Source organism: Glycine soja, chromosome 10 (assembly GCF_004193775.1).
Source record: "Glycine soja cultivar W05 chromosome 10, ASM419377v2, whole genome shotgun sequence".
Classification (NCBI taxonomy): domain Eukaryota; kingdom Viridiplantae; phylum Streptophyta; class Magnoliopsida; order Fabales; family Fabaceae; genus Glycine; species Glycine soja.
The window spans coordinates 374,887-399,981 of NC_041011.1; the positions used below are offsets into that span (position 1 = coordinate 374,887).

The window sequence follows — 25,095 nt, forward strand, 5'->3', positions numbered from 1 at the left end:
GTCCTTTTTCTTAATGCGTGTTTCCTTGAACACCTCATCAATGTAAGCAAGTCTACTAAACTTATGCGAGTACAAAATATTTATATATGGAAGTATGCCATGTAAAAATCATAGAACACACAAAGTTACTAAGTTACTGCTAAGGCAATTCATAGTTCAATAGACTAATTATCATTAAAGATAACATCTTATTGCACAAAACAAAGAGGAGATATAAAATGAAGTAAAAACTAGACATTATGCAGTGTATTAGAAAACATAACATTGGGGACAATTCTATTGTTCAAGAGACTTAAACCATAACATATCACTCGGAATATAATAACATAACTTTGTTTTTCCATTTTCTAGCATTATCCTACACCACATCCTAGTGCCAAGGATATGTAGCAACATATAGCAATGAAGCTAGAGTGCATGACTAAAATAATGTTTGCTAGCTATATCTAAAATAGAATATTTCTTATCATCAACTTCATAATATTTATAAAACCATTAACATCTCAATTCAAAGAACAATGACAAATATGTTCCAATGAAAGATATATAAGAAACAATTTGCACTCTTGCAATTCACATCATGATTGAAATAAAGAGAGACTCGCAAAAGTCAAAACACACCCGTCTTTGGAAGATATATTCATGTGAGTTTAAAGTCATGTGATTTTTTTCTTAACATTTCATTTTATGATTATACGGTTTAGATTTAATCCTCACTCTCATATAAGATGACTTCTCTCATAAAATATGCCTTCATAGAGGATATGTCATATGAGAGAAAATTATTTTATATGAGAGTTAAATCTAAACTATATAATCAAATATGAACGATCAAGATTTAATGTTATGATGTGACCACTTAAAAAAGTTATGTGGATTTTTAAAAAGTCATGTGACTTTTTGACATTAAATCTTAACCATTCATTTATGATTATACAATTAAGATTTAATCTTCTCATTTTCATATAAGATTTTTCTCTCATAAGATTTGCCCTCATATAGAGGACATATCATATGAGGGGAAACTATTTTACATAAGAGTAAGAGGATTAAATTTAGACCGTGTAATCAAACATGAATTATCAAGATTTAATGTCATATGACTACTTAAAAAGTCATTTGAATTTTTAACATTAAATCTCAATCATCCATTTATAGTTATGCAATTTAGATTTAATCCTTTTACTCTCATAAGATGTTTACTCTTGTAATATATATATAAAGTTCTCTAAACACATGAATAAAACTATTGTTCAACCATTTAGGTGAAGTGATAAAGGTAAATTAAAGGGAAAAAGAAAGAAATATTATTATTATTATTATATTCTAATTCAAATTTAAATTTAAATTGAATCATATTTTATGTTAAGTTACATTATTTTTAAAATTTTGAATTCAATTGTATTAATTATTATTTTATATTTATATATTAATTGGATTCATTAGAAAATATGAAAAGTAATTTTAATGTATATAATTAAATTATTGTAGTATATAAAAACTCCGTGCATTTGCAGAGGTTATAAAATGGTTGTTATGAGACAAGTTCATATAATGGGTTCAGTCTAATTATTAAATAAAGAAATAGTTCATATTATTTCAGTCTCTAAACAAATCATATTAGAGAGTAGAAAGAAATAAGAGTGAAAGAGATGACTATCCTAGGATTGGAGAAGGGACATGATGAATTTTGTGATCTAATTTGAGGACCACATCATAGTATTGATTCAGTGTTGAATGATAGCTCTAATAATTCAAAGTCAGGATGCTATATGCACTGTTCAAGTTGAATTTGGGATGGGATCCATTATTCAACCAATGCCGTAAATAAAGGCTTTGTGATCCATGTCTTTTCTACTCAATACGTAGTTTTAAGAATTGAAACAAACAGCCACAGGAACTGCTATCCCCACCTACATTTCTTCTATTCTCAACCCATTTCTTTTTTATTTTTTTTAAAATCTCATTTAAATAAGTGTTATTGTACGTACTAGAGATTGTTATTTCTAAATTCTGGAAACGCACAATGACACCTGGACTTTTAATCAATCTCACATTTACAGTGTTATATAAAAGATCTGGTTTATTTATTTACGATCATTTCAAATCTTTTAAATATTTTCTCTATTTATATTTTGCACAATTAAGTATAACTGTTGGCGGAGAAATTTGTTGAGGTTGGCAGTGAGACATGTGTTGCGTTTCAAATGCGTGTGATTTAGCTGCTGAATCTGAAAGACAATTTGTAATGGGAGGATATGTCTGTGCTATGAGAACAAGACCAGAGTGTACGAGATGTGGACCAAAAATGAAGAAATTCTCGGATTCAATAAAATTAGTCAGAATTTGACAAGTGAAGATGAACAACATTAAAAACGAAATGACTTAAATAATCTTTTAAAAAATGGAGGATGAAAATCAAATTTAAACATATCTTGTTTCTTATTAAGAATAGTTAGTCTTAGAAAATAAAATCATTTTTTTGTTTTTTTTTATTGAATATAATATAACTTATTAAAAAAAAAGCAACAAGAAAGAGAAAGAATCTTGAAAAAAAAAAGAAATAATATATGAATTGGTTTAAATAGGATTGATTTTAAAAATTAAATCTAAACTCCTATCCGAGTAATAAAAAATTTCAAGTTGTTCAATATTTGATTTTTTTAACCAAAATTTTCAATTTTCATAGGGTCCATGAATATCCTTCTGGCTATCATTTGAAGACTTTTACAATAATTAATTGAAGAGGTGCGTCAACGAATTTTTTTTAATTGGTTGATAAAATAAAACGTAAATTTATACGATATTTATTAATTCAACATATGAAAATTAAAGTAAATGGTGTCCGATAAAGTAAAAATAAATATTGCAATTTTAATGATTTGATTTGCTTTGGCAGTTGTTGTTGTTCATGGTGTTAAGTGATAGATAACAGAAGGGAGAGCAGAACCTAGAAATCGCGTTGGTTCGTTGGTTTATGACTTGGAGTGAAACCCTAACTAATATTGAAGATGAGCATTCGGAGGTTGAGTGCCGAAGAATCGCAAACACTTTACTCTCTCCTCAGAGCAGAGCAACGTTCGCTCCATGAGATCCTCTCCCAATTCAACGCTGCAATCCCTTCCACCCGCCATTTCACTCTCTCTTCCTATCTCCTCATCCTATTGCAGGTGAAATCCCTTTCTTTTTCCGTTTAGGGTTTTTCGTTTCCCACTCACAATTCAACTTCTAGGGTTTTTCTATAACAAATCTTGTACCTTATTGGATTCCCATTAGATACTGATTCTGGCATGCCATTTTTTAGGGATTTAAATTATTAGGTGGAAATGTTGTTGAATTGAAGATTTTCATTTTTTGGGATGGGGGTTTGTGATTTTTTTTTCGTTAGATAGAGATTCTGGCATATGTGTGTGTTTATTTTATTTTTGTTACCCTGTTATTTGATTGGAAATAGTGTTGAATGTTGTCTAATTGGAATCTTTGTGGGCAGGACAATAAGGTGCTCAGCACCACTGAGCGGTTAATAGCTTTTGCTCTGCTAGTTGAGGCTTATTCATCCCAGAAACCGGCTTCAAATCCCTTCATAAGCTTTATTGTAAATGTAAGCACTTATTATTGTTGTTGTACTTGTTGAAACTTTTTTGCATGTCTAATTCTTTTCTTTGAAGTTAGAACCGGTTTTTGAATGCTAGAGAAGGATGTGATTCCTTAACAAAAACACGATGAATAAGAACTATGAGCAGGCACCTTAGAATAAGGTTTTGTCATTGAAACTAGTTAAACTATTGTCAATAATAAATGGATCTGTACGGCACTGCATTTATGCCTCCCTACATGCTCCAGATGTTGATGAATGAAAAGTTTGTGATTAAAATATTATACCAATATGGAAATCTAACATTCTTTCTGCAGAGTAATTTTCTACTGTGTTTCTCAAATCAGAAATTCTGACAAAATAGAACTAACTATATTTCATCTGAATTACAATTGAGTTACTTATGGACATGCAGTCTATAAAAAAAAGTGAAACTAACTAATTCATCCATAAGCACGAGTTTGTGCGAGCTGAATTTGAACCAAGTTTACCATAAGAGATGGCGAGTTTATTGTGAATTAGCACAATTTGGTCACTATGGCCTATGGGGCAGAAAGTTTATGTTAAAAGGGTACAACAGGTAGAGAATTGAGAGGGATCTGAGAAAAAATTATTATTGATATATGTGTTTAGAGATACAACTGATTGCTATTTCTAGGATACTACAGTTGGTTATTTACAACAGAAAATAACTGACTAACTAACTAACAGAATTCAGTATGCTAAACAGTAGTATACTCCAGCAGTTAATGGTTCAAACTAGCGAGTTGACTACCATGCGAGTAAGAAAAGTGGATGAATGGGAAGATAGTCCAATTAGAGGGGAGCGGAATAGCTAAGAAAACATTAGGATAAACCATTTAAAAAAACCCTGCACAAATGGTATTATTGAAATCTAGATATTGACAGAGTTAGTAGTGTTAGTCGGTTTATGTAGCCAACCTTGCCTGCTGAAATATGTTGAGTGTTTGTTGTTGTGGGTTTCTCTTCAGCCAAATGCCTTTTGGAACTCTTAATGGAAATCTTAGCTGAAACAATCATGAAAGGTTAATGATAAGCAATTGATATTGCATCATTTTTCATCTCTATATGAATAAGTAATAAGTTGGACTGTGCTTTTTCTCTCTACATTTTATGTTATTGTGTTATATGACTGTTGAGATAAGGATAATTTCTTGGCTACAGGCTTCCTGTAATGAAGGGTCCGAAAAAGTTGAGAGGGCATTTATTCTACAGCTACTAGGTCTTGATAGCTCCAACAGTGGGAAAGAGGTTATATTCTGTTTCATTGTCTAATTCTATTCATACACGCTATCTTTTTATTTCTTCTACATAATGATGTTTTTTTTTAGTTCAACATCCTATTTTATAAACATCATTTCTTGTTAGCTATTATTAGGTACAATTTCTTTGAACATAGGCTGGGAAGAGGTTATTTATAGGTATTGTTATCAGCCAGTTGCAAGTTTTGACATGTAATACTGTTATTGGTACTCTGCAAAAGCCACTTAGTCAAGTGTGGAATTAGCAGAGCAAGATTTTAGAGAAATTTTAATCAGAAGTTGTATGATATTGGAAATTGTTTTCTTAAGGGAGTCTATTTGACTTGTTGTTGGCTCATTTTGTAATTATAAGAGAATGCTGATTTTGATTGTTCTAATCTTTTTTCCTTTCAGCTTGTTTCTTTTGACTCATATTTGTCTATTGGAGTTCTAATCCTCCTTCCATGTTGCCTTTGCCTTCTTCTCTCCTAAAAAATTCCTTGATAAAAATCTATCCACTTTTTGGCCATTAAATTTGTTTTAAATTGAAATTTTTGTGAATGGAATGTTGTTTGTTGGTTAAACATATTTGTAACATATTTTCAGTTTAAGATTCTGTCGCTTGTTTCACCTTCAACATGCATCTAATTGTTTGCTGTTGATCTTCCTTATTCTATCTCTTTCATTAGGTGTTTATTTTTAGTGGTTTGTAATTTCTGAGGTGTTTTTCTTTTCCTGGAGAATTGCAGTTTCTTAAACAGTCTGCATCAGATTATGTGAAAGGATTTGATCAGTCATTACATGTAAGTTACTTATAGATATGCAAAGTCCTTACCCATAACATATCCAATATTGTCCTTCCATAATATCTAACTTTCCTGAGATGTATCACTGCCTTTTCAAATGTCTCAGGATAGTCCTTCCCTTGGTTTAGGATTTCTATACTTATTTATCCTCTCTGATTCCAGGAGTTCCCTCCACTAGATCAGTTGAAGCAGCAGTTTTCTGATAAAGTTCATCTAGAACCATATCGCTGCTTGTTTAAAGATGGCTCTGTAAAAAATGTAGTCCCAGACCCAGATGTTCCCCCAAGTTGTGATGCAGACTCACTAGAGTATGGCCCCATGCAGTGGATTGACAAATTAATATAGCTTTTTATTAAATTTTACTTTGTTTTTTCCGTCCCTTCAATGGTTTCCTATAGCTAATTTAGAGTATCAATTCAAAGTTCAGATGCTCTAAATTATTATAACGACCCATTTATAGGTTTGATCTGCGACCTGGAACAAAACCTAAACATGGTGCCGGAGATAAAGATGAGGCAATAGTTGGGTTGTTGTCAAATCTTTCATTGGAAGGATTAAGTCCTCACTGGATCAGACCCCTTCCACCAAGGCTGCCGATACTTGATGGGGAGGTACTGCAATATTTGATTCTTGAGTCTTAATTATTCAAGCTATTTATACTGTGAATTCCTTTTCAGCTAGTTTGGCTCAATCCTGATGACAATCATGAACTTATGTGGGACTATGGTATGTGTGTTGATACCAGCAGAGGGGCTGCAGTAAGGGACTTAATTGCAAAAGCTCTGAAGGGAGCCCTTGCGCCTGCACAGCAAGAGGTGATTATTATTATTATTATTATTATTTGATTTGATAGAAGATGAAACATTGTAGGAGCATCTCTGTTAAGGATAAATGGAGCATGCTCTTTACACTGAACAATTAGGGACAGATGAACTAATTCTGAACTAGCACCTCACTGTAACACATCAAGGTAAAGAAAACCTTGTGGCTTGTATGGCATCCAAACCTGCAAGTTTTTATGTAGAAATTAGATTACGTGATGGGTCTCCTGATTGATTTGTTACAAAAAAAGATTTCCTTTTAGGTTGGGATTTTAAGGAAAGCTGAGTAAACCATTGGAAGACTCTTTTTTTCTATAATAGCACATATATTCCATGCTAGTTGTTACAGATTGCATCACATTGCAGTGTCAAAAGTGTATCTGTACCTTAGTTCTTATTTTGTCAAATGTTTAATGAAGAATATGATCTTGATTTCCTTGTAATCCAGCAAGTCCTTGTGGAGCTGGCAAATGATCCAAAGCTTGTATATCACTGTGGACTGACACCAAGAAAGTTGCCAGTAAGTGTTTTTGTAATCTTTTTGATGAATCAATGACCAAGTTAGGTCTTGATGTTTATTCTCATTTTTTTATCAGGACCTGGTGGAAAACAATCCCCTTATTGCAGTTGATGTTCTCACTAAGTTGATAAATTCTCCAGAAATAGCAGAGTATGCATTTTTCCTCTATTATATTATCTGTGCTTTAGTACATACATTACCCTATCGCTATTATTTTCTTTATTTCTATTTGCTTATTTATGGATACAGATACTTCACAGTACTTGTCAATATGGACATGAGTCTACATTCAATGGAAGTTGTGAACAGGCTTACAACAGCAGTTGAACTACCGTCTCAATTCATTCACATGTACATAACTAATTGTATAGCATCCTGTGTGGGCATCAAGGTAAGCCTTTATTTTCTGCAAAACAAACATTTGATTTAAACTTGATAACATTTGATTTTATGCAAGTTTATATGGGTTTAATGAATTTACCAAAGTTTATCTAGAAAAGAGTTTGACTATGAGATAACTTGTTTTGTCTACCCAAAATTGCAAGAGTTTAAGGTTTAACTCAAGACAAACCAGTTGACTCCAGTACAGTATTCTTTAATCTGGACAGAAATGTATCCACATGAATGCACAATGCATGCATGCAAATACATTTGTTCTTATAGGATAACTGCCCTTATCTAACCACCTGCATATGTATGCCAAAGTACCTTATTATTTCCACATGTCCAAAAGTCATTGGCAATGAACTTTGGTGTAAAATTTGCATAACAACCATTGATATAATTTTTTAGCTGGATTTTATATTCATGTCACTCAGATACTAAATAATTGCAATAATGATCCAATTTAGTAACCATTTCTCTCTTTGCATTTCATAATATGACTATGCTATTGCTTTTCCCCCCATAATTAACATCTCTGATTTCTACTTTTTTTTTCTCAGGATAAATACATGCAGAACCGGCTTGTGAGACTTGTCTGTGTTTTTCTGCAAAGCCTCATTCGGAACAACATTATTAATGGTGAGTTTACCCAGTTGGGACATTATTGAATTGTAACATTATTGTCTTTAAAAAATGTAGGTCCCTAGTAAAGAAAAGAAAAGAAGATAAATTGTTTGTTAGTAACTAGTTTTACTCTGGATAAATTACACAATTGGTGATAAAAGAGGGTGCGGAAATAGCACACTTGAACATGTTCAGAATTTGTTTAAACTGTTGTAGATAATATTTTAAATGATAAGTTCTTTGTTGAAGGCACAAAAGTGAAGTTCAATTTGTGGTTCTAAAAGGATTTCTGCTCAATTTGTGGTTGTTTGGAGTGTTTGGTTGTAAAGAAACACTAGTATTTTCTCTGCTCGACTTTTAACTTTGGAGTTTATTCAGGATTGACTGGTGCACTTAGATTCTGTGACCAAGGACTTTTTAGGGGACGGTCTTTGTATTTCTTCTGAGAGATTGTCATGCAGTATTACATGTTTCACGTTTAGTTTTTTTGTCTTTTCTTTGATTAGTTTTTGGAGGATATCTTATCTCTTGTATTTGAATCTCCTTTAAAATAACAGTAGAGGTAATTTTGCCTGGTTTCTTTGGGTTTCTTATTTGTTGTTTGCTATTGAGAGTTGAATGCAATATTTGTATATTTAATGTAACACAAGAAGAAAGTGAAAGTGGAAGCATGTCATTGATTTTAGTGATGATCAAACTTGCAGTCAAAGATCTCTTCATTGAAGTTCAAGCGTTTTGCATCGAGTTTTCACGGATTAGAGAGGCAGCTGCGTTATTTAGGCTGCTCAAGTCATTGGAATGATTTTAGTCTGTCAATTTTCTCCTCTTTTCTGTCCTATTTCAAGACTTTCTGTAGATATGTATCTACCTAGAGCTAGGTAGCGTTATGTACTCATTTTCTAGTTGTGGACAATAAATCAAGATTATAGCTTTTATGCCATTTGCATTTTAATTGTAACGGGTTATATTTTGAAATGTTCATGTGAGAATAGAGAATTTAGAATGTAATTGAATTTTAATACTATACTATACCCCCTACCTCGTGGTTGTCCTTGTGTAACCTGTCTTTTTACTATGCTAGTTAAGTAAAGTTAGTAAATAACATCTTCAAATACAAATTTATATATTATCTTTTTACTGAAGGGGCTAGGACTGTAAGAATCTGCAATAGACCTTGGGCAGTTACCCATACACTCATTCATAATCATAACCCCCAAGATGTTGGAAAATGAAGTGTGTAAACCCACAACCACAGGTAACTTGTGAGTGTGACTATTGGCCAGCTAAAAAAATCTGCAACAATATTTCGTTCTAAGAGTGATTGAAACGAAGCTACCAATACCACAAGATTTATGATCTAATCTGAAGCACATCATATTCATATCTAGGATTTTAGGTTATCAAACTCATTTATATTACTTCTTTGCTCCAAAATAATTGTCGCATTTGGCAAAAAATATGGTTCAAAATAAGTATTGCAATTACTTTTTTAATGTAATATTAATTTTTTTCCTTTAGATAATACTCCTAATAAGTATTACTTAATATCTATTATAAGTATTACATTAGTTTTTCAATGTAATATCAATACTAAGGTTAGTTTTTTAAAATCATTCTTCTTTTTATCTAGATATTAGTTTTTATTTGTCTGTGTAAAATAGCTTAAAACGATATTTATTTTGAGATGAAGGAAGTAAATAGTTACTTCCTTTGTTATTATTTGAGCAATTAATGTGATGTTGGACAAAGAAGAAATCACTAAGGGTCTGTTTGGAATAGTTGTGAGTTTTTGATTTTTGGGTTTTAAATGAAATTTTTAAAACAACATGTGTTAGGCAAAAATGAAGCAAAAATGATTTTTAAATCATCGAAATATTTTTATGCTTATTTTCAAAATAAAAAAAGGTTATGAATTTGGTTTAGTTTAAAAAAATACACATTTCTCACATTTGACAATAATATTTGTTGTTGCTATCACCACTATCATCATCACCACCATTGTCACCATCATTGTCACTGCTAACACCATCACCATAATACCATGTCTGTCATTGCCACCACCAGCATCACCATTGTTGTCATCATCAGAACGGGTTGTTACCATCGCCACCACTTCCACCGTTGCTACTACCACCACCATCATTAGTGTCATCACTACCGTTATTATCACCACTATCACCACCACCACTTGGTGTCATCACCAACACCATCGTCATTGTCATCATTGTCACCACCGATATTGTTACCACCACCACCACTATCAATGTCACTGTCACTGTCATTGTCATCATCACTACTAACAATATCACCTCCATCACCGCCTACCACAACCACCACACTGCCACCACTTGGTATCACCATAATACTATTGTCATTGCCACCATTGTTGTCATTGACATCACCATTACCACCGACATTGTTATCATTACTACTACCATTAATGTCACCGCTACCATCATTGTCACTACCATCACTACCAACAATACCACCTTCACCACTGTCACCACTACCACTATTGACATTGTTACCACCACCTTCATCACTGCCACCACAAATGTCGTTGCTATCATCACTAATATCACCTCCGTCACCACCACCAATATTGCCACCATTGACTGTCACCACCAACACTACTATCACCACCATATCGTCATTGTTACCACCATTTGTATCACCACCAATGCCACCTCCACCACCATCATTGTCATTGCGACCACCACAATATCTCTATCGTCGATATTGCTATTGACATCACCACCATATAAAAATGCTCTTAAACTAATTTTAATATAATATGACTTTCAAAATGAGTTTATTTAAAACTAATCATATTTTAAAAACTGATTTAAATTTTTTTTGAAACTAAAACTAAAAACTAGTTATTTTTAAAAGTTTTGAAACTCAAAATTAAAAATAACCCTAAACAAACCCTAAGAGATTAGGTGGATCATGACAACCGTCGACAATTTAGTTAACAACTATATGATGATAAAAAAGGAATCATGTTATAACTTATAAGATCATCGTTTTGTTTTGTTTTTGTATCGACAAATATTAATTGTTAGTATTATTAGTTTGTTAGTGGGATATTTAAATTTGTAATCTCTCCTCTCTTTCTTTTTTTTCCTTCACCTCTAGACTAATCTTATATCTCCTATAAGATCATAGGTTGGTAATGTATATCTCAGATGAATGAAGCCATAACATAATAATATTTGAACTTGTAATGTATATACTTTCTACCTTATTTATTATACTTATTAAGAATGGAAAAAAAATGAATGAATGCAACATATTTGGAATTTGGATGCTTACTTTATTCAACAGAGTGCAGATCATACACTCCCACATTCCAGATTCTTCAGAATGAAGAGTTCAATTGAAACACCTACAAATCATGTATAATTTGAAAACTACAAATATTGTTGTTGTCAGCGACAAACCTGTATGTATACGAGGATAGACAAATTTTACAAATTTGTGTATTCTTAAATTTTACTTATGTTGCCCTCCTATTTTGATGTATATGACTCCTCTGTATTTAATATTTGTGTCTTTTATCTTCATATATGAATAATAGTTATTGTTAATTTTATTTTTTAAATAGATTGTCCCTACTAGCTCAAGATTATAAATTCTTCACTAATTATTGTATGCCTACATAATGATATTTGTTTATAATATTATTTATACTATATTTTGACTTGGGCCATGCGTTGTATGGGGCTAATAGTTTAAGATTTTTTATTTGAATTTTTGTATTGTATGTAATAGAATCTGTTATATTTTTATCTGACTCCATGTCTTTTGTATTGTACATAATGTGCTATAATTTTTTATTTGAATTTTATATTATATGTAATGTAATGTGTTATATTTTAAATAAGTTGGCTTATTAAGTTTAAAAGACTTCTCATGTGCCTTAAAGTGGAACTTCTTAACTAAATATTTTGAAAAAAAAGTATCTACACTTATTTTGTATGTCTAATTAATCTAACTTATTTAAGTCCAGTATAGGCTACACTGTAGGTCCTAACAAATGGTTTAACTTATTCTCACACGTATATTCCATTTCTTTTACTCATAAAAAAATATTCCTTTTCTTTTTGTTTATCCACTTTTTGTTTGAGGTATTTATCTATCCACTTAAGAGGATAACAAACAAATTAAGAAATATAGTCATTGTCCTTATGTTAGTTATTTTTTATTTTTCTTATTATTTTTTTACTGCGTTTTTAGTTTTCTTATATGACCACTATTCTTTTGTTTATAATAAGTGTTTAATGTATTTAAAAATTATGTAAAGATAAGAGTTTAATTATTAAGATAACAATTAACATTACCTCAAACTTTTAAATAGACAGATCAATAAAAAAAACAAATTTGCTTTTAGAAGTGGACATATAACTTAAGGAGTATTTTATTTTTTTCAATGAGAAATAATAGTTCTAGTTCCAAAGTCAAAGAAGTTAACTTGAATTTTTTTAAGACTTTTTGTTATTAAAATCATTAATACTTAATTATTAGAAAATGTATTTATGAGTTAAAGTGAAATATGTGTTGAACTAAATTGTCATTTTCTTAGAAAACATTTTCAGTTCTACCATTTTCCTCCACCACTAAATTGCAATTTTCTTAGAAATCATTTTCCGTTATCATCTCTTCCATTTTTTTCCTCCTGGGCTCCATTTACATTAATACTTGTAGAGAAATTCTAGCACCTACGCAAGTTGCATGAAAATAAAATCAAACAAATATACAATTTCGTGACACTTGGGAAGCACAAAAGCTACAAGACCCTCAATCATCACATTAATATACTCTGGAATAATTGTTTAACTCTAATGAAATAAAAAAGGACATATCGTGAACTAGACACATATAATAACTAAAACTGTCATGTATTAACTCTGATGTGATGCCTTATTTATATGAACACCAGTATAAATTAATACAATAAAATAAGATACTGCTAAAACCATTCAAAACTTATCCTATTTGCAAATGGAGCTTTGCCACGAACATAATTAGCATGATCAACCAAAGGGAACTTTCTTGTAGAATTGAGCTACCTGATGAAACCCCCAAAATTTTAAATAAAAAAGGGGAAAGGAATGAATTATCAGGTGTACATGGTATTAGGATTATACACTGTCACAACATGAACATTTTTTTTTTAGTACAAACACGCCAAGAACAATATATAGCTTCACAAATCACAAGTTGATTTCCATCAATAAGTTAGAAAAGCAGTCCTAATTGCAATTTCGATAACAATAGGACAATATTTATACCATAAGAAAGAAAGAATATAAAAGAAGTTTGGGTTTTCAACTGTTTAAGGTAGGTCTATTAATTGAAGTTCTATTGAGATTTTAAAAGAATAAAACTATATCTCAAAATTTGATTTTAATTCCTAGAATTATTTAATATGTTTTTTTTATAGTAATATGGGTTTAGCTCCTCATAGACTAAGAACAGGTATCAAGGATATAATTGAGTTAATCGAGCAAGTGCACAAGTTGTTGTAAATTTTGATATTTTTTATTTTTACGTGTAAAAAAAAGAAGACTAAAAACAGGTGATACTAGTAAAATATAGGAAATAAAAACTTGTTATAATAGAAATTAAAACTGAGTTTTAAAATATTTTAAGAGACAAAAAAACATGTTTTATCCTACAAATAACAATATATATATATATATGTGTGTGTGTGTGTGCAAGGTTTCAATAAAAACCATTATAAATGCTTTAACACGTTTTTTTTTTACCATTTCTTAAAATTTAGTAGTCAAAACTATAAAATCATGAATGAGATTTATGTAATAAGAAATAACTTACCAAATTTTGTGATTTTGTATCAATTCCTACTAATAAAAGATGAGTGTTAAAAGATAACAGTGATGTGAAATGTGAATGAAGGTGAGTTCTTTGACAAACTTAAGGCATTGGAAAAACTAGTACATTGGTTGGTACACAGATGAAAAACTTGGATGTTAAGTCATGGTTGAAAAATTGGGCTTTGAAATTAGATAGGTATAGTGTTGATCCAATCATATTATCAAACTATACTTAATACACTAAAAACATCTAGTTCAATTGATTAAACTAAATACATAAATATTATATATTCTTTGATATTGTCTTTCATTCTTATCATAAAAAGGAAAAAAAAAAAACTATTCTTAACACTAGCGTAGGTGATTCATTATATGCTGTCTTCATCCTCAATCATCACATTAATATTCTCTGGACTAATTATATAAAGAGAATTAAGAAAACAAGGACAAATCATGGTACTAGATATAAATAGTAACTAAAACTGACATGTATTAAACCCTGATGTGATGCCTTAATTACTCCCTGGCCAAATTAATAGCATAAAATGACATACTGCTAAAATCAACCAGCAATTATCCTATTGTAATTGAAGCTTTGCCATAAACATAATTAGCATGACCAGCCAAAAAAAGCTTCCTTGTAGAATCGCGCTACCTGATAAACCCAAAATATTAAATAACAAAAGACAAAAGAAATTATCTCGTGTACACGACATGATTAGAATTAGTTGTGTGTTTAGATTCACATTCACATAACTCAAAAATGTATATCACAGAAGCAATTAGCATTACACACTGCCATAACATGGCTAGAACATACAGTATATAGCTTGACAAGTTAATTTCTGATTTTAAGTTAGAAAAAATCTTATATAAGGTCCGTTGTTACATTTTTTATAAAAAAAATAACTTTTTTTCTCAATAAATACTAATGCATACTTTTGATACGTTTGTTTCATCTTTACAAAATTATCAAAAGCTGAAAAGAATATAAAATTTATTGTAATTAAAAACTATTTTTGAATAACTTATCATAATTTTTTTAAGTGATATTTATGATAGTAAATAAATATAAATTAACTTATATTTTTTTCTTTCCAAAATCTCTAAAAAATAATCACTAAATTATTTTACATCAAAATTTTTGTTTTTTTAACCTATAAATAACGGAATGACAATTTTGATAACCATATGACCAAGTTCATGCCTTGAATTTTCAACTGTTTATGCAGGTCTATTAATTGATCAAATTTCAGTTTCTCTGGGGATTTTGGAAAGAACAACATGTATGCATAGTCTCAATAAAGACCTGTTTGATGAGCAAAGATAAGGAAAAACCAAATGCTGAGTTAGCCATACATTTGTGAACTTACCCTCATTCTTAATGTTGTCATTCAAAGCTGGTGGTGTGGAAGTAGATGAGTTTGTCATTGATATTCCAAGTTCAGAGCAACCCATGCCAAGAGAACCTTAAACACAAAAATTTCAAATCTTAAGTAAATTATCTACAACTACTTAGTGGTACAAAATGTGAACATAGAGGTCAAAACCTTATTTTTTTGCATCAACATCAATCATAGAACATATTATTCCCTTAAAGCAAATGACATCATTTACTATGAATGAGGTTTGTAATCTTACATTCTCTGAAGCAAGGGAAGGCAGTGACATTTAGAAGATTGTAATAGCCAGCATCACATTCACAATTATAGGAGAACATGGATGTCTTGTTGCATGAGCCACCTCCACAATCAACCCAGTGGCAAGCTACAATAACGCACTGATGAACAAAATGCTATTGATATCTCATAAGAAAAAATATCAAATTGAAATATGATCATGCATGTTATATATCTTTCAATTACCATAAAAAATTGACTCATTGGACTTTGTTGCCTTTTCTTGAACAGGGGCAGGGGCTTTGGAGCAAGAGTAGTCCAATGTACCTACAGAAGATATCATGCAAATCTTTCAGCATATGAAACAATGAAATACTTTTTAAGAGAAATATAAGTAAGTTCTCTCTAATGACTAATACTGCTAGTTTCACTCTAACACACTTTCTTGATGAAATTTATGTAGGTCTCATTTTCCATTAGGCTAGTCTTATTTTATTCCCAAATTAGTAACAGCCACATGGATTTTAATCAATAAAAAATGTGTTAAAAAGAAAGTATGCTAATCATGTTGTCATTTATTAGTAAGTTGTACGATTCCATGTGACACCTGCTAAACATATAATAAGTTAAAAATAAATTGTAACCACCGTGTTAAGATTAATTATCTTGAAAATTATGCAATAAGAAAAAGTGTGTAAATATTTAGAAAATTTTGAAGAATTAATTGTATTTATTTTTTTCATTTAACACTTATATAAAGAATAAGAATTCTAAATCCCACTAAAGTTTCAAAAAATTGAGTTTTATTTAGGACATTAAATGCATTTAATTTTTTATTTAATACATGAATTTGATGTACATCTTTCTTATTTTTTTTTCTATATGAGATATTTGTCCTTTTGTATCACATCTATTACTTTTTTTTTCTCTTTCTTTTCTTATGCTAGTGTGGATAGGGCAAGAGGCGTTCACCAAATTTTTTCCATATCACATAGAAAATCATTTATTTTATGTTTCCATTTCTCTAACACATTGAGCAATGATTTTTAAACACCCAATTTTTTCAAATACCTATCTAACACCTATCATCATTCCTCTCTACAATCTGTCATCCTAATTACCGTCACATTATATCATCTATAATTCTTACATTTTTCTCTTATTCGTATATTTTTTCTCTTTTTTTATCTCTCTCTCACCAGGTGTTACTTCACATTGTCCAAATATTATTTGCCTATCATATTAGCCAGGGACAGCTCTAGCTGATAGGGGCCAACTTTACAAAGAAAATTTCTACACCCTTCAAGCAGACACTTTATCCTTCTTGGTAAAATTTCCACCAAGTTATCTCGCTACCCTCTTTTACTACAGTTAATCCCCTTACTTCTAATGATGAAGAGGTCTTTGCTGTTACAATTTGGAGTCTAACTTGCTGTTACAGTCAGTGGCTATATAAGTTACGAGTTTAACTTTTGTTTGTTTTTAATAATATCTAGGATTCTGTTGCTTTTTAATTTTCAACTGTTGAGAATCACTTAGTTGTACCTGAGCTATTTTGTAGCATTTTGTTAAGCGTTGTAAGTAAAGGCTATATAATATAACAGCCACTTTGAATTCAATAAAGCAGCAATCAATTTGCAAGTTACATATACACTTTTCATTCTTTACATCTAAAAGGTAGACAATTTCACCAATCAGTCAAATAACATAGACACCAAGAAGAAAAGGAACAACATAATGTGCTTTGCAAAATTGCCATGTGATAGAGTGCTACTATGTTAGTAAGTATAGTTCATCAACAAATAATTTTTCGTGTTAGAGGCAGTGTCAAGATTAAATCAACACAATGATAGTGATTAGTGAACATAATAAAGAGAGTTCTTTGCTTACAATTGGGAACGATGCAAGGAAGAAACTTCAAGCTTGACTCATCATCATCATTGGAAAGACTCTGTTTCCAACCCTGATGACACTCGCATTCAAACAAGAAAGTGCTGTTCTTGGAAGGTTTACATGTTCCTTTTCCACATTCCACTTCTTTGCAGACATCATCTGAACCCATCTCACATGAAAACAAAACAAAACATCATATAAAAGCAATCTAGAATTCCCAAGCCGAAATAATTAAAAAGAAAACTTGAAAAGACCCTTTTATGAAGGATTTGGATCAACAAGAAATGTTTATCAAAATACACAATTTTTTTTTTGCATGCAAGAACCATATCTACTATCTTGTCATTTAAAGATCCATCCAAATCCTTAGATGAACACTATAAATCTAAAGCCAGGAAATGCAAAATCAACAAACATATAACACCCCAATAAGGAAATCCAACAAAAAAGAGTAAAGAAGAAATGGGTACAAACCAAAGATGGGAGAAAGCAAAGGAGAAAGGAAGTCAGAAGTAGTTGAAAGAGGTTGTAGAAGAAGAAATGCAACAATGGCTATGACACTTGCAAAGGCCATTTTTGAAAGTCAAAAGAGAATGGGAGGGAGGGGATTACACTAGAAAGAAAGCAAACAAAGCTGAGATATTTGGGTACTTGTATTTGAATTTAAATGAATCGTGGACAAGTGTGAAAATGAAACATACTAGCAGTACTATTGAATATACAAATTAATGGTGCAACATGGGTTACATGTCTACAACGGAAAAAAGCAGTGCGTGGACACAGTGGGTCGTTGGAAGTTGAGTCTTTGACCCATATTCATCTACCTAGTTCGTGTATCCGTGACACCAATTGTGATGCTCCACGTAGTATCAATCATAAAGTTTTTTGGTTATGCAATGAACAAGTGACCAGATGATTTAACATTAGAAAAAGTCAACCTATTTTTCTATTGTTTCTTAGGGTCAATCCGTAAAAATTATGGTAATGTACACAATAAATCCATATTTGATTTCAAAAAGAAAAATTAGCTAACACAAACCAAACAAACATAGGAGGACAACACAAAATTTTTAATCTTTGTTACTCAAAAAATTATCTGACAATTTTCTTTGTCTAAGTGCAAAATATTAAAATGATACATACATTTATATTTTTATCTCTTTAATAACAGAAAATAATAACTAACCAACGTAATTATTTTAAAAAGAAAAAATATAATTTTTTTATTCTAATTTCTCTTTTTTTATTTCGATAAACATATTAAATTTGATAAAAAATTATATTAAGAAAATTAATATTAGGTATTTCAACAAACTTATATTATTTTACTTGTATGGGTCATTATTTATCAAACGATATACAAGATAAAAAAATGTTTTGTAACTTGTATATTTGTATTATGTTGCTTTTCTTATCCCGTTCAGTATTATATTTTTAATAAATTAGACGGATCCTTAATTTTTTTTCTTATATTTTTTTCAGAAACAATACTGGCAAAATATTTGTTTTTCGACATATGAACATTTTTTATTATTCACTAAAATATATTGAGAAAAATATATTTTAATGGATCTCACTTCACATTTAAAATGTGTGTCTAAGGCTTGGTTCTCTCTCATTTCCAATCCAAAATTAAATTCATTTTAAGCTAGCCACCGAATTCTAAAATTCTGTAGGCATAGAGGAAGAAGAGGATGATTCTGCAGATGTACATAGTCTTCAACATTGTCCCGCTCTGCGTACAATGATGAACTCAGTAAAATACATTCAAAAAACTAAGCACACAATTGAATGAATAAGCTACATATATTAAGTTTTTGCAATACACGTTATACAAGATGATGAACTTGCTTATATAGCAAGAAACAAACATTAGTTAGGAGTAACTAACTCCCTTAATAGGTAACTAACTACCTAACTTTCAACTTTTGAATTATTTCTAACACTCCTCCTTAATTCAAAGATGCATTTACACATGCAACTCCAATCAAATCCCTTAACTCCCTAAACCTTTCTAACTTCAGAGCTTTCTTAAAGATATCTGCCAACTGAATTTCTGTTCTACAGTGCTTTAGTTACAGCTTCTCATTGCTGACTTGGTCTCTTAAAAAATGAAACCTGATTTCTATATGCTTGTTCTTTCCATGAGATGCTGGATGCCTTGCCAAATCAATGGCTGATTTTTTGTCCACCAGCTTTACCTTGCTTTTACTCTTCACTTGCAATTCTTTCATCAAGACATCTAGCCATATTACTTGACATGCAGTTCCTGAGGCTGCAATGTACTCTATTTCACAAGAAGAGAGTGCTACAACCGGTTCCTTTGTGGAGGACCAAGAGATTGGTGCTCTTCCAAAGAAGAAGATGCAACCTATTGTGTTTTTCCTATCACTTTTGTCTCCACACTACTCCGAATCAAAATATCTAACCAATTCTAGTTCTGCATCAGCCTCTCCTTTTGGAAATAAGATTCCAAAGTCCACATCACCTCTCCCTCAATTGTTCTTCTAATAAGACCTCTCACTCAGCCACAACACCTCATGAAAAGAATGGTGAAGAAGGAGATTCAATGCACAGAACTTGCGAGAGAAACAAAAAGAATCTCTCAAGAAGAAGACACACTTCCTTGAAAGCAATCAAGACTCTCTAGCTAGCATTCCTCACCAGTGTAGGATCTCACAGTTCTTGATACCATGATGAACTCACTCAGTAAAATACATTCAATTAACTAAGCACATAATTGAATGAATAAGCTACATATATCAAGTTTCTGCAATACACATTATCCAAGATGATGAACTTGCTTATATAGCAAGTAGCAAACATTAGTTAGGAGTAACTAACTCACGAAAAGAATGGTGAAGAAGGAGATTCAATGCACAGAACTTGCGAGAGAAACAAAAAGAATCTCTCAAGAAGAAGACACACTTCCTTGAAAGCAATCAAGACTCTCTAGCTAGCATTCCTCACCAGTGTAGGATCTCACAGTTCTTGATACCATGATGAACTCACTCAGTAAAATACATTCAATTAACTAAGCACACAATTGAATGAATAAGCTACATATATCAAGTTTCTGCAATACACATTATCCAAGATGATGAACTTGCTTATATAGCAAGTAACAAACATTAGTTAGGAGTAACTAACTCAACTAAGTCCCTTAATAGGTAACTAACTAACTAACTTTCAACCTTTGAATTATTCCTAACATATAGAAGCTCCTAAATGTATACATGGTGGGTTCTTGCAAAGGAATTATATATAGTCTTCAAAATCATTGTACGCTACACTCATATCACTAATATGAAAATATCATTGATCTCATGGTATGGATTCCAGAAATGAATTAACTTGTCATGTTAGGAAATTTTCCATGTAAAGGCATTTAACAAGATGGTGTTTTAGCAATAGTTACATACTTTTTTGGATAAGTAATGGAGGGGATATATCATTGTCATCTTTTTGTGACAATTGTGAATCACAGTTTATATTGTTATACTCGTTTCTGCAGCTAAGTATCATACGATTATGCTGGGGAAGTGTTAACTTGAGTTCTGTTTAGACTTGCCTTTTAGTTTGATAAATACTTGTGCAATTCTCTTTAATAAATTTCAGTCAATAGAAGAGATTGTATGTAAAAAATGTGTTGCTAGTTCTCTTTAAATAATTATCAAAAGAATGCTTGTTTTCAAATTCTTTAGAAATTTCTGCCAACTCCTCATTGGTAAGCTCCATGGCCAGAGAATCGATGTTGTATTCAAGGTTCGTAACTTTGGTATTCTCTATAGTATCATAGAATATATGAGAAGAACTAGTGTGTGTTCGGATTATAATTGAAAAGTAGAGTTTGGTTAAAGTTAATTTTTAAAATTTAAGTTTAATTATAATTAAGTAACTTGATTTATGTTTATAATGAATTGCTAGTCTAGATTATGGACCAACTTAAGAACTATTTTGGTAGGAACATTTATTAAAAATTAAGGCTAAAATTTCAAGCACCTCAAAAAACTTTTGTCAACATTCTCTTTTACTATGAAAAGGATAATTCGGATACATTCTAGTTAGATAATCCTTTTCATAATGAAAGGGGTGGTTAGTAGAATTTTTTTGGAAAATACCCTAAAATCAAATTCATGGTATAATTATAATTAAGATAAATTCTTATTTTAGGTTATTTCAAAATTTCTTTAAATCCACCAATTTGGGACAAGACTGTAAGACATTTGGGCCCAATTTGACTCACCTAAGTTATTGAATGCAATTTAGAAAATAATAATAATAGTAATAATAATAATAATAATAATAATAATAATAATAATAATAATAATAATAATAATAATAATAATAATCAGTGATGTAAACGATTAAAATTATAATAAGATACATATACATCTAAAATAAATTATAAAGTTGAGATTTTAGCCTTTAAATTTTTAATCAACCATCTTTTTTTTTTCTTTTGGTCTAAATAAATAGTCTATAATCATTTTTCTTTTTTGTCAAGGTATGGTATCGATATAGAGGCTAAAGCTTATTGACCTCTTTTTATGGTCCATTTATGGCACCCTAACCCTTGACTTAGCAATAGTATCATAACATCATGGATGTACAAGGCCCAAATCCGTTTTGGATGTACAAACATGCTTGCACTTACTCTTCTCTCTAAATTAGATCCTCCAATACCAACATTTCATGCTACCTTCAAATGCAGACAAATAAGCATGTTCACAGGAGTTGGATACAATAGATATGTCCAAATCACAAGTTTGAAATTTTTGAGGAGACAAAATTTACATTGCTATATAGATAGAGTCGTAGAGGAATGGTCGTAGTGAGGATATATATATATCCTCCCTAGCTAGTGAAGTAACCACGTGAGGCTAAGAAATTTCACACATGCACTGGAATGATACATGTGACCCTTCACAACATGTAAGAATTACCAATAGAGGGGAATTTGCTTGGTGATAATATCTAGCAAAAAAAGCTGATTAAATAGAGAATAAGGGAAGTTAATGGGCCAAATCCCAAAGTTTTGTTTCCTCAATGGAATAGCTAGTCTAATGGGGAGCTTATTAAACATAAAACATGCCATGTGATTGCCAACTGATTGTTTGTTTAAGCAAAGAGATCATTCATATAACAACACAAATCACAACTCCATTATAGGCTTGATGGGCCCTATTTCTATTTAAATTGATAGCCATGTATAAACAACCATTGATGCTTCAACAAACTTGTCCTTTTGTGTAGCACATTATGTGCATGCATTTTATTCCTCACAGACTGTAATTTCAACTTCTTTTATGCATTGCAACATAATACAAAAGGTGGGTCTATATAAAATCTAACCGTTATTTTTACAGTAAATGGTTTAAATAACCGTCACATGAGGTAAGCTAACATAGAAGGCCAAATCATTTAGCAATGCGTCATCTCTGTACTCTATGCAAAAGTTTTCAATTTATTATAAAATTAAATATATTTTTAGTCCTTATTATAAATAGGATCATGCTTATTTTTAATCTCTCAAAAAAATAATCTTTTTTATCTCTTATTCATAAAAATGTCATATATGATCATTATTTTCATAAAAGATGGATCAAAAGACGACAATTTTTCTAAAAGAACAAGAACCACATTTGACACATTTCTATAAGTGAATGATAGAAAAAAAAAAATAAGAAGATTTATTTTTTAGGTATTAAAGATAAAAAAAAGTATCCTATTTATACAGACTAAAATAAAAGTATATTTAACACTTACTATTATGATCTAATATCATTTTCTAAAAGTTGAAAAAAAATGCATTCATTGCAACCGATCGAAATGTTATCTTTTTCTTTGTCTTGAATGTACTTTAGATTCAACGGAGTTAAAGTGCATGATGATGGTGCATTTAGTATTCGTAGATTTTTCTTTTTGGAAAATAATATCAATGCTTTTTTGGTCATCACCTAAACTAATTAGTCTGGCTATTTAAAAACTTTGGTGCTGATGGTGGCCCTCACTCGTGGATACTAGCATAAATTGAAATTGTAACATAAGTTAATTGAACTCTATGTTGACAAAATCACTTGCACCTTAGTATTTTTTATGGGTATTTGGGAGCCAACAAAGGCGAAGTCTAGAGTTTCATCTTAAGGGGATAGGGGAGAATAAATTTAAAATTGAAAATTTTTTCTTCACATTTTCTAAAAGTGTCTTTGATTTAACGTAAGGTTGAATAAAAAAATATTCTTATATACATTTTATAAAAAATAGAAATTCAAAACTTTGAATTCAACTGTTGGGAGGCTCCCTAACGAAAACCAAACATACATTAAATGTGAAATATTAAAATATTCAAGGGGCGTTGACAACAGAAAGTATTAGCCCCTTGAAGTAGTTTAAAAAGGAAATAACATATAGTGAAACTCATAGTTCTCTATGGTCATTAAGCAATGTCCCAGGAAACTTGTAACACATTCTGCTCAACAGAGACCATGAAAAAGCTCTTGCATCCATGCACCCTTATTCACAATGCCTTGGTACATCAGGACAACCCTGGGTTAAGCAGAATCAAGTGGTGAAAAAAAAATAAACACATGATTCAATGTATTTTGATTCTCTAAAATCACATTCAAATACCATCTAAAACAATATTAAATTATTTTTCCCAAATTTAATTTGACGTTGACAAATTGATTTTAAATTGAAACAAATTTAAATAATTTTTATATTACATAAAATGTTTTATGAAATTTTATTACTAGCTTGCATTTAGAACAAAAATATTTAAGAGAAATGTTAACAATACTCTTTTTCTATCACTTAATAAAAAGTAAAATTCATCAAAAAGGGACGCAACCAGAAAAAATTCGGGGGGGGGGGGGTGGATTTAACAACAATGACTATTTTTTTCTTCAAGATCATGATATTCTTTAGTTTTTTTATTTGATATACTCTTTTGTAATTTTTGTGTAACAAATGTCTTTATAACCTTCTTTTCAACATAATTAAATAGTCAAAGTATCTCTCTCTCTCTATATATATATATATGTATGGATGTAATCCATGATCACTCTATATTAATAGCATTCATTTATACATCTTGTGCTTATTTCTAATTACTTTTGTCTTAATAAAATTCTTTTTTCCATTTTCAAATAAATAAATAATAGGATTCATTTATTCTTTGATGAATTCTTCTACTGAGTTCTACATTTTAATGTTGCTCATCAAGCTTAGAAGTTAGAATCCCGGGGTGAAACATCAATCCAAAGCTTGTGGCATATGAGTAGGCTGAGATGGATCAAAACTATTGATTTCTTTTAAAGAATAAAAACAATTGTTTAAGTTGTCATACATTAACAATTTAATTATTATTTTTCAAACATCATCACAAATAAATATTGAAAAAAGTTATCTAAGGAGTCAATACAAAATACCAACTATACATTAAAAATTGCAAAGCATTTATAAAACATTTGTACTAACACTGGTCCTTCTCAAAGCGGTGCTAACAATTTTATAAATATTAAATACCAATGGTAGTAATTAATATGTTGATTCAAATTTTACTTAAAGTTACAAATATATTTTGCATTCTGGCCATTATATTACGTGAATGCCTCAAATACCATAAAGACAGTATTCCTATTCTATGCAGAGGGGGCACGATTCTTTCTTCTTTTTTTTCAACTATAAATACTGAATTCTGATTTTTCAGGATGGTTCGTCTTTAAT

General features: G+C 30.6%; 2 protein-coding genes across 5 annotated transcripts; one reads left to right on the forward strand and one right to left on the reverse strand.

Annotated features, from left to right (window-relative positions):
- Positions 1 to 2,867: 2,867 nt before the first annotated feature.
- LOC114372482 (CCR4-NOT transcription complex subunit 11-like) lies at positions 2,868 to 9,622 on the forward strand. 3 transcript variants are annotated; one of them, XM_028330056.1, is made up of 12 exons: positions 2,868 to 3,170; positions 3,491 to 3,601; positions 4,781 to 4,867; positions 5,607 to 5,660; positions 5,826 to 5,971; positions 6,124 to 6,274; positions 6,341 to 6,478; positions 6,933 to 7,004; positions 7,081 to 7,154; positions 7,254 to 7,395; positions 7,949 to 8,027; positions 9,156 to 9,622. In XM_028330056.1, the coding sequence occupies exons 1-12, from the start codon at positions 3,012 to 3,014 to the stop codon at positions 9,242 to 9,244; spliced, it is 1,302 nt and encodes a 433-aa protein (XP_028185857.1). In that variant the 5' UTR covers positions 2,868 to 3,011; the 3' UTR covers positions 9,245 to 9,622. The 3 variants fall into 3 exon arrangements, with proteins under 3 accessions (XP_028185857.1, XP_028185856.1, XP_028185858.1); XM_028330055.1 differs by lacking the exon at positions 9,156 to 9,622 and adding an exon at positions 8,717 to 9,072; XM_028330057.1 differs by lacking the exon at positions 9,156 to 9,622 and adding an exon at positions 8,262 to 8,589.
- Positions 9,623 to 12,675: 3,053 nt separating this feature from the next.
- On the reverse strand, positions 12,676 to 18,033 carry LOC114370897. 2 transcript variants are annotated; one of them, XM_028328300.1, is made up of 6 exons: positions 17,839 to 18,033; positions 17,362 to 17,523; positions 15,718 to 15,798; positions 15,494 to 15,619; positions 15,226 to 15,321; positions 12,676 to 13,084 (listed from the first exon to the last, which is right to left on the reverse strand). In XM_028328300.1, the coding sequence occupies exons 1-6, from the start codon at positions 17,936 to 17,938 to the stop codon at positions 13,002 to 13,004; spliced, it is 648 nt and encodes a 215-aa protein (XP_028184101.1). In that variant the 5' UTR covers positions 17,939 to 18,033; the 3' UTR covers positions 12,676 to 13,001. The 2 variants fall into 2 exon arrangements, with proteins under 2 accessions (XP_028184101.1, XP_028184102.1); XM_028328301.1 differs by lacking the exon at positions 12,676 to 13,084 and adding an exon at positions 14,297 to 14,507 and having other exon boundaries at positions 17,839 to 18,031.
- Between the last annotated feature and the right edge of the window lie 7,062 nt (positions 18,034 to 25,095).

What these genes read in the sequence shown, in the direction of transcription:
- LOC114372482 (XM_028330055.1), top strand. Translation starts at nt 3,012, where the DNA reads ATGAGCATTCGGAGGTTGAGTGCCGAAGAATCGCAAACACTTTACTCT. An exon ending in TCATAAGCTTTATTGTAAAT is followed by an intron (nt 3,602 to 4,780) that starts GTAAGCACTTAT and finishes TCTTGGCTACAG; the next exon opens with GCTTCCTGTAATGAAGGGTC. An exon ending in CATCCTGTGTGGGCATCAAG is followed by an intron (nt 7,396 to 7,948) that starts GTAAGCCTTTAT and finishes TTTTTTTCTCAG; the next exon opens with GATAAATACATGCAGAACCG.
- LOC114370897 (XM_028328300.1), bottom strand. Translation starts at nt 17,938, where the DNA reads ATGGCCTTTGCAAGTGTCATAGCCATTGTTGCATTTCTTCTTCTACAA. An exon ending in TCCTTGCATCGTTCCCAATT is followed by an intron (nt 15,799 to 17,361) that starts GTAAGCAAAGAA and finishes TATCTTCTGTAG; the next exon opens with GTACATTGGACTACTCTTGC. An exon ending in CAATGAGTCAATTTTTTATG is followed by an intron (nt 15,620 to 15,717) that starts GTAATTGAAAGA and finishes GCGTTATTGTAG; the next exon opens with CTTGCCACTGGGTTGATTGT.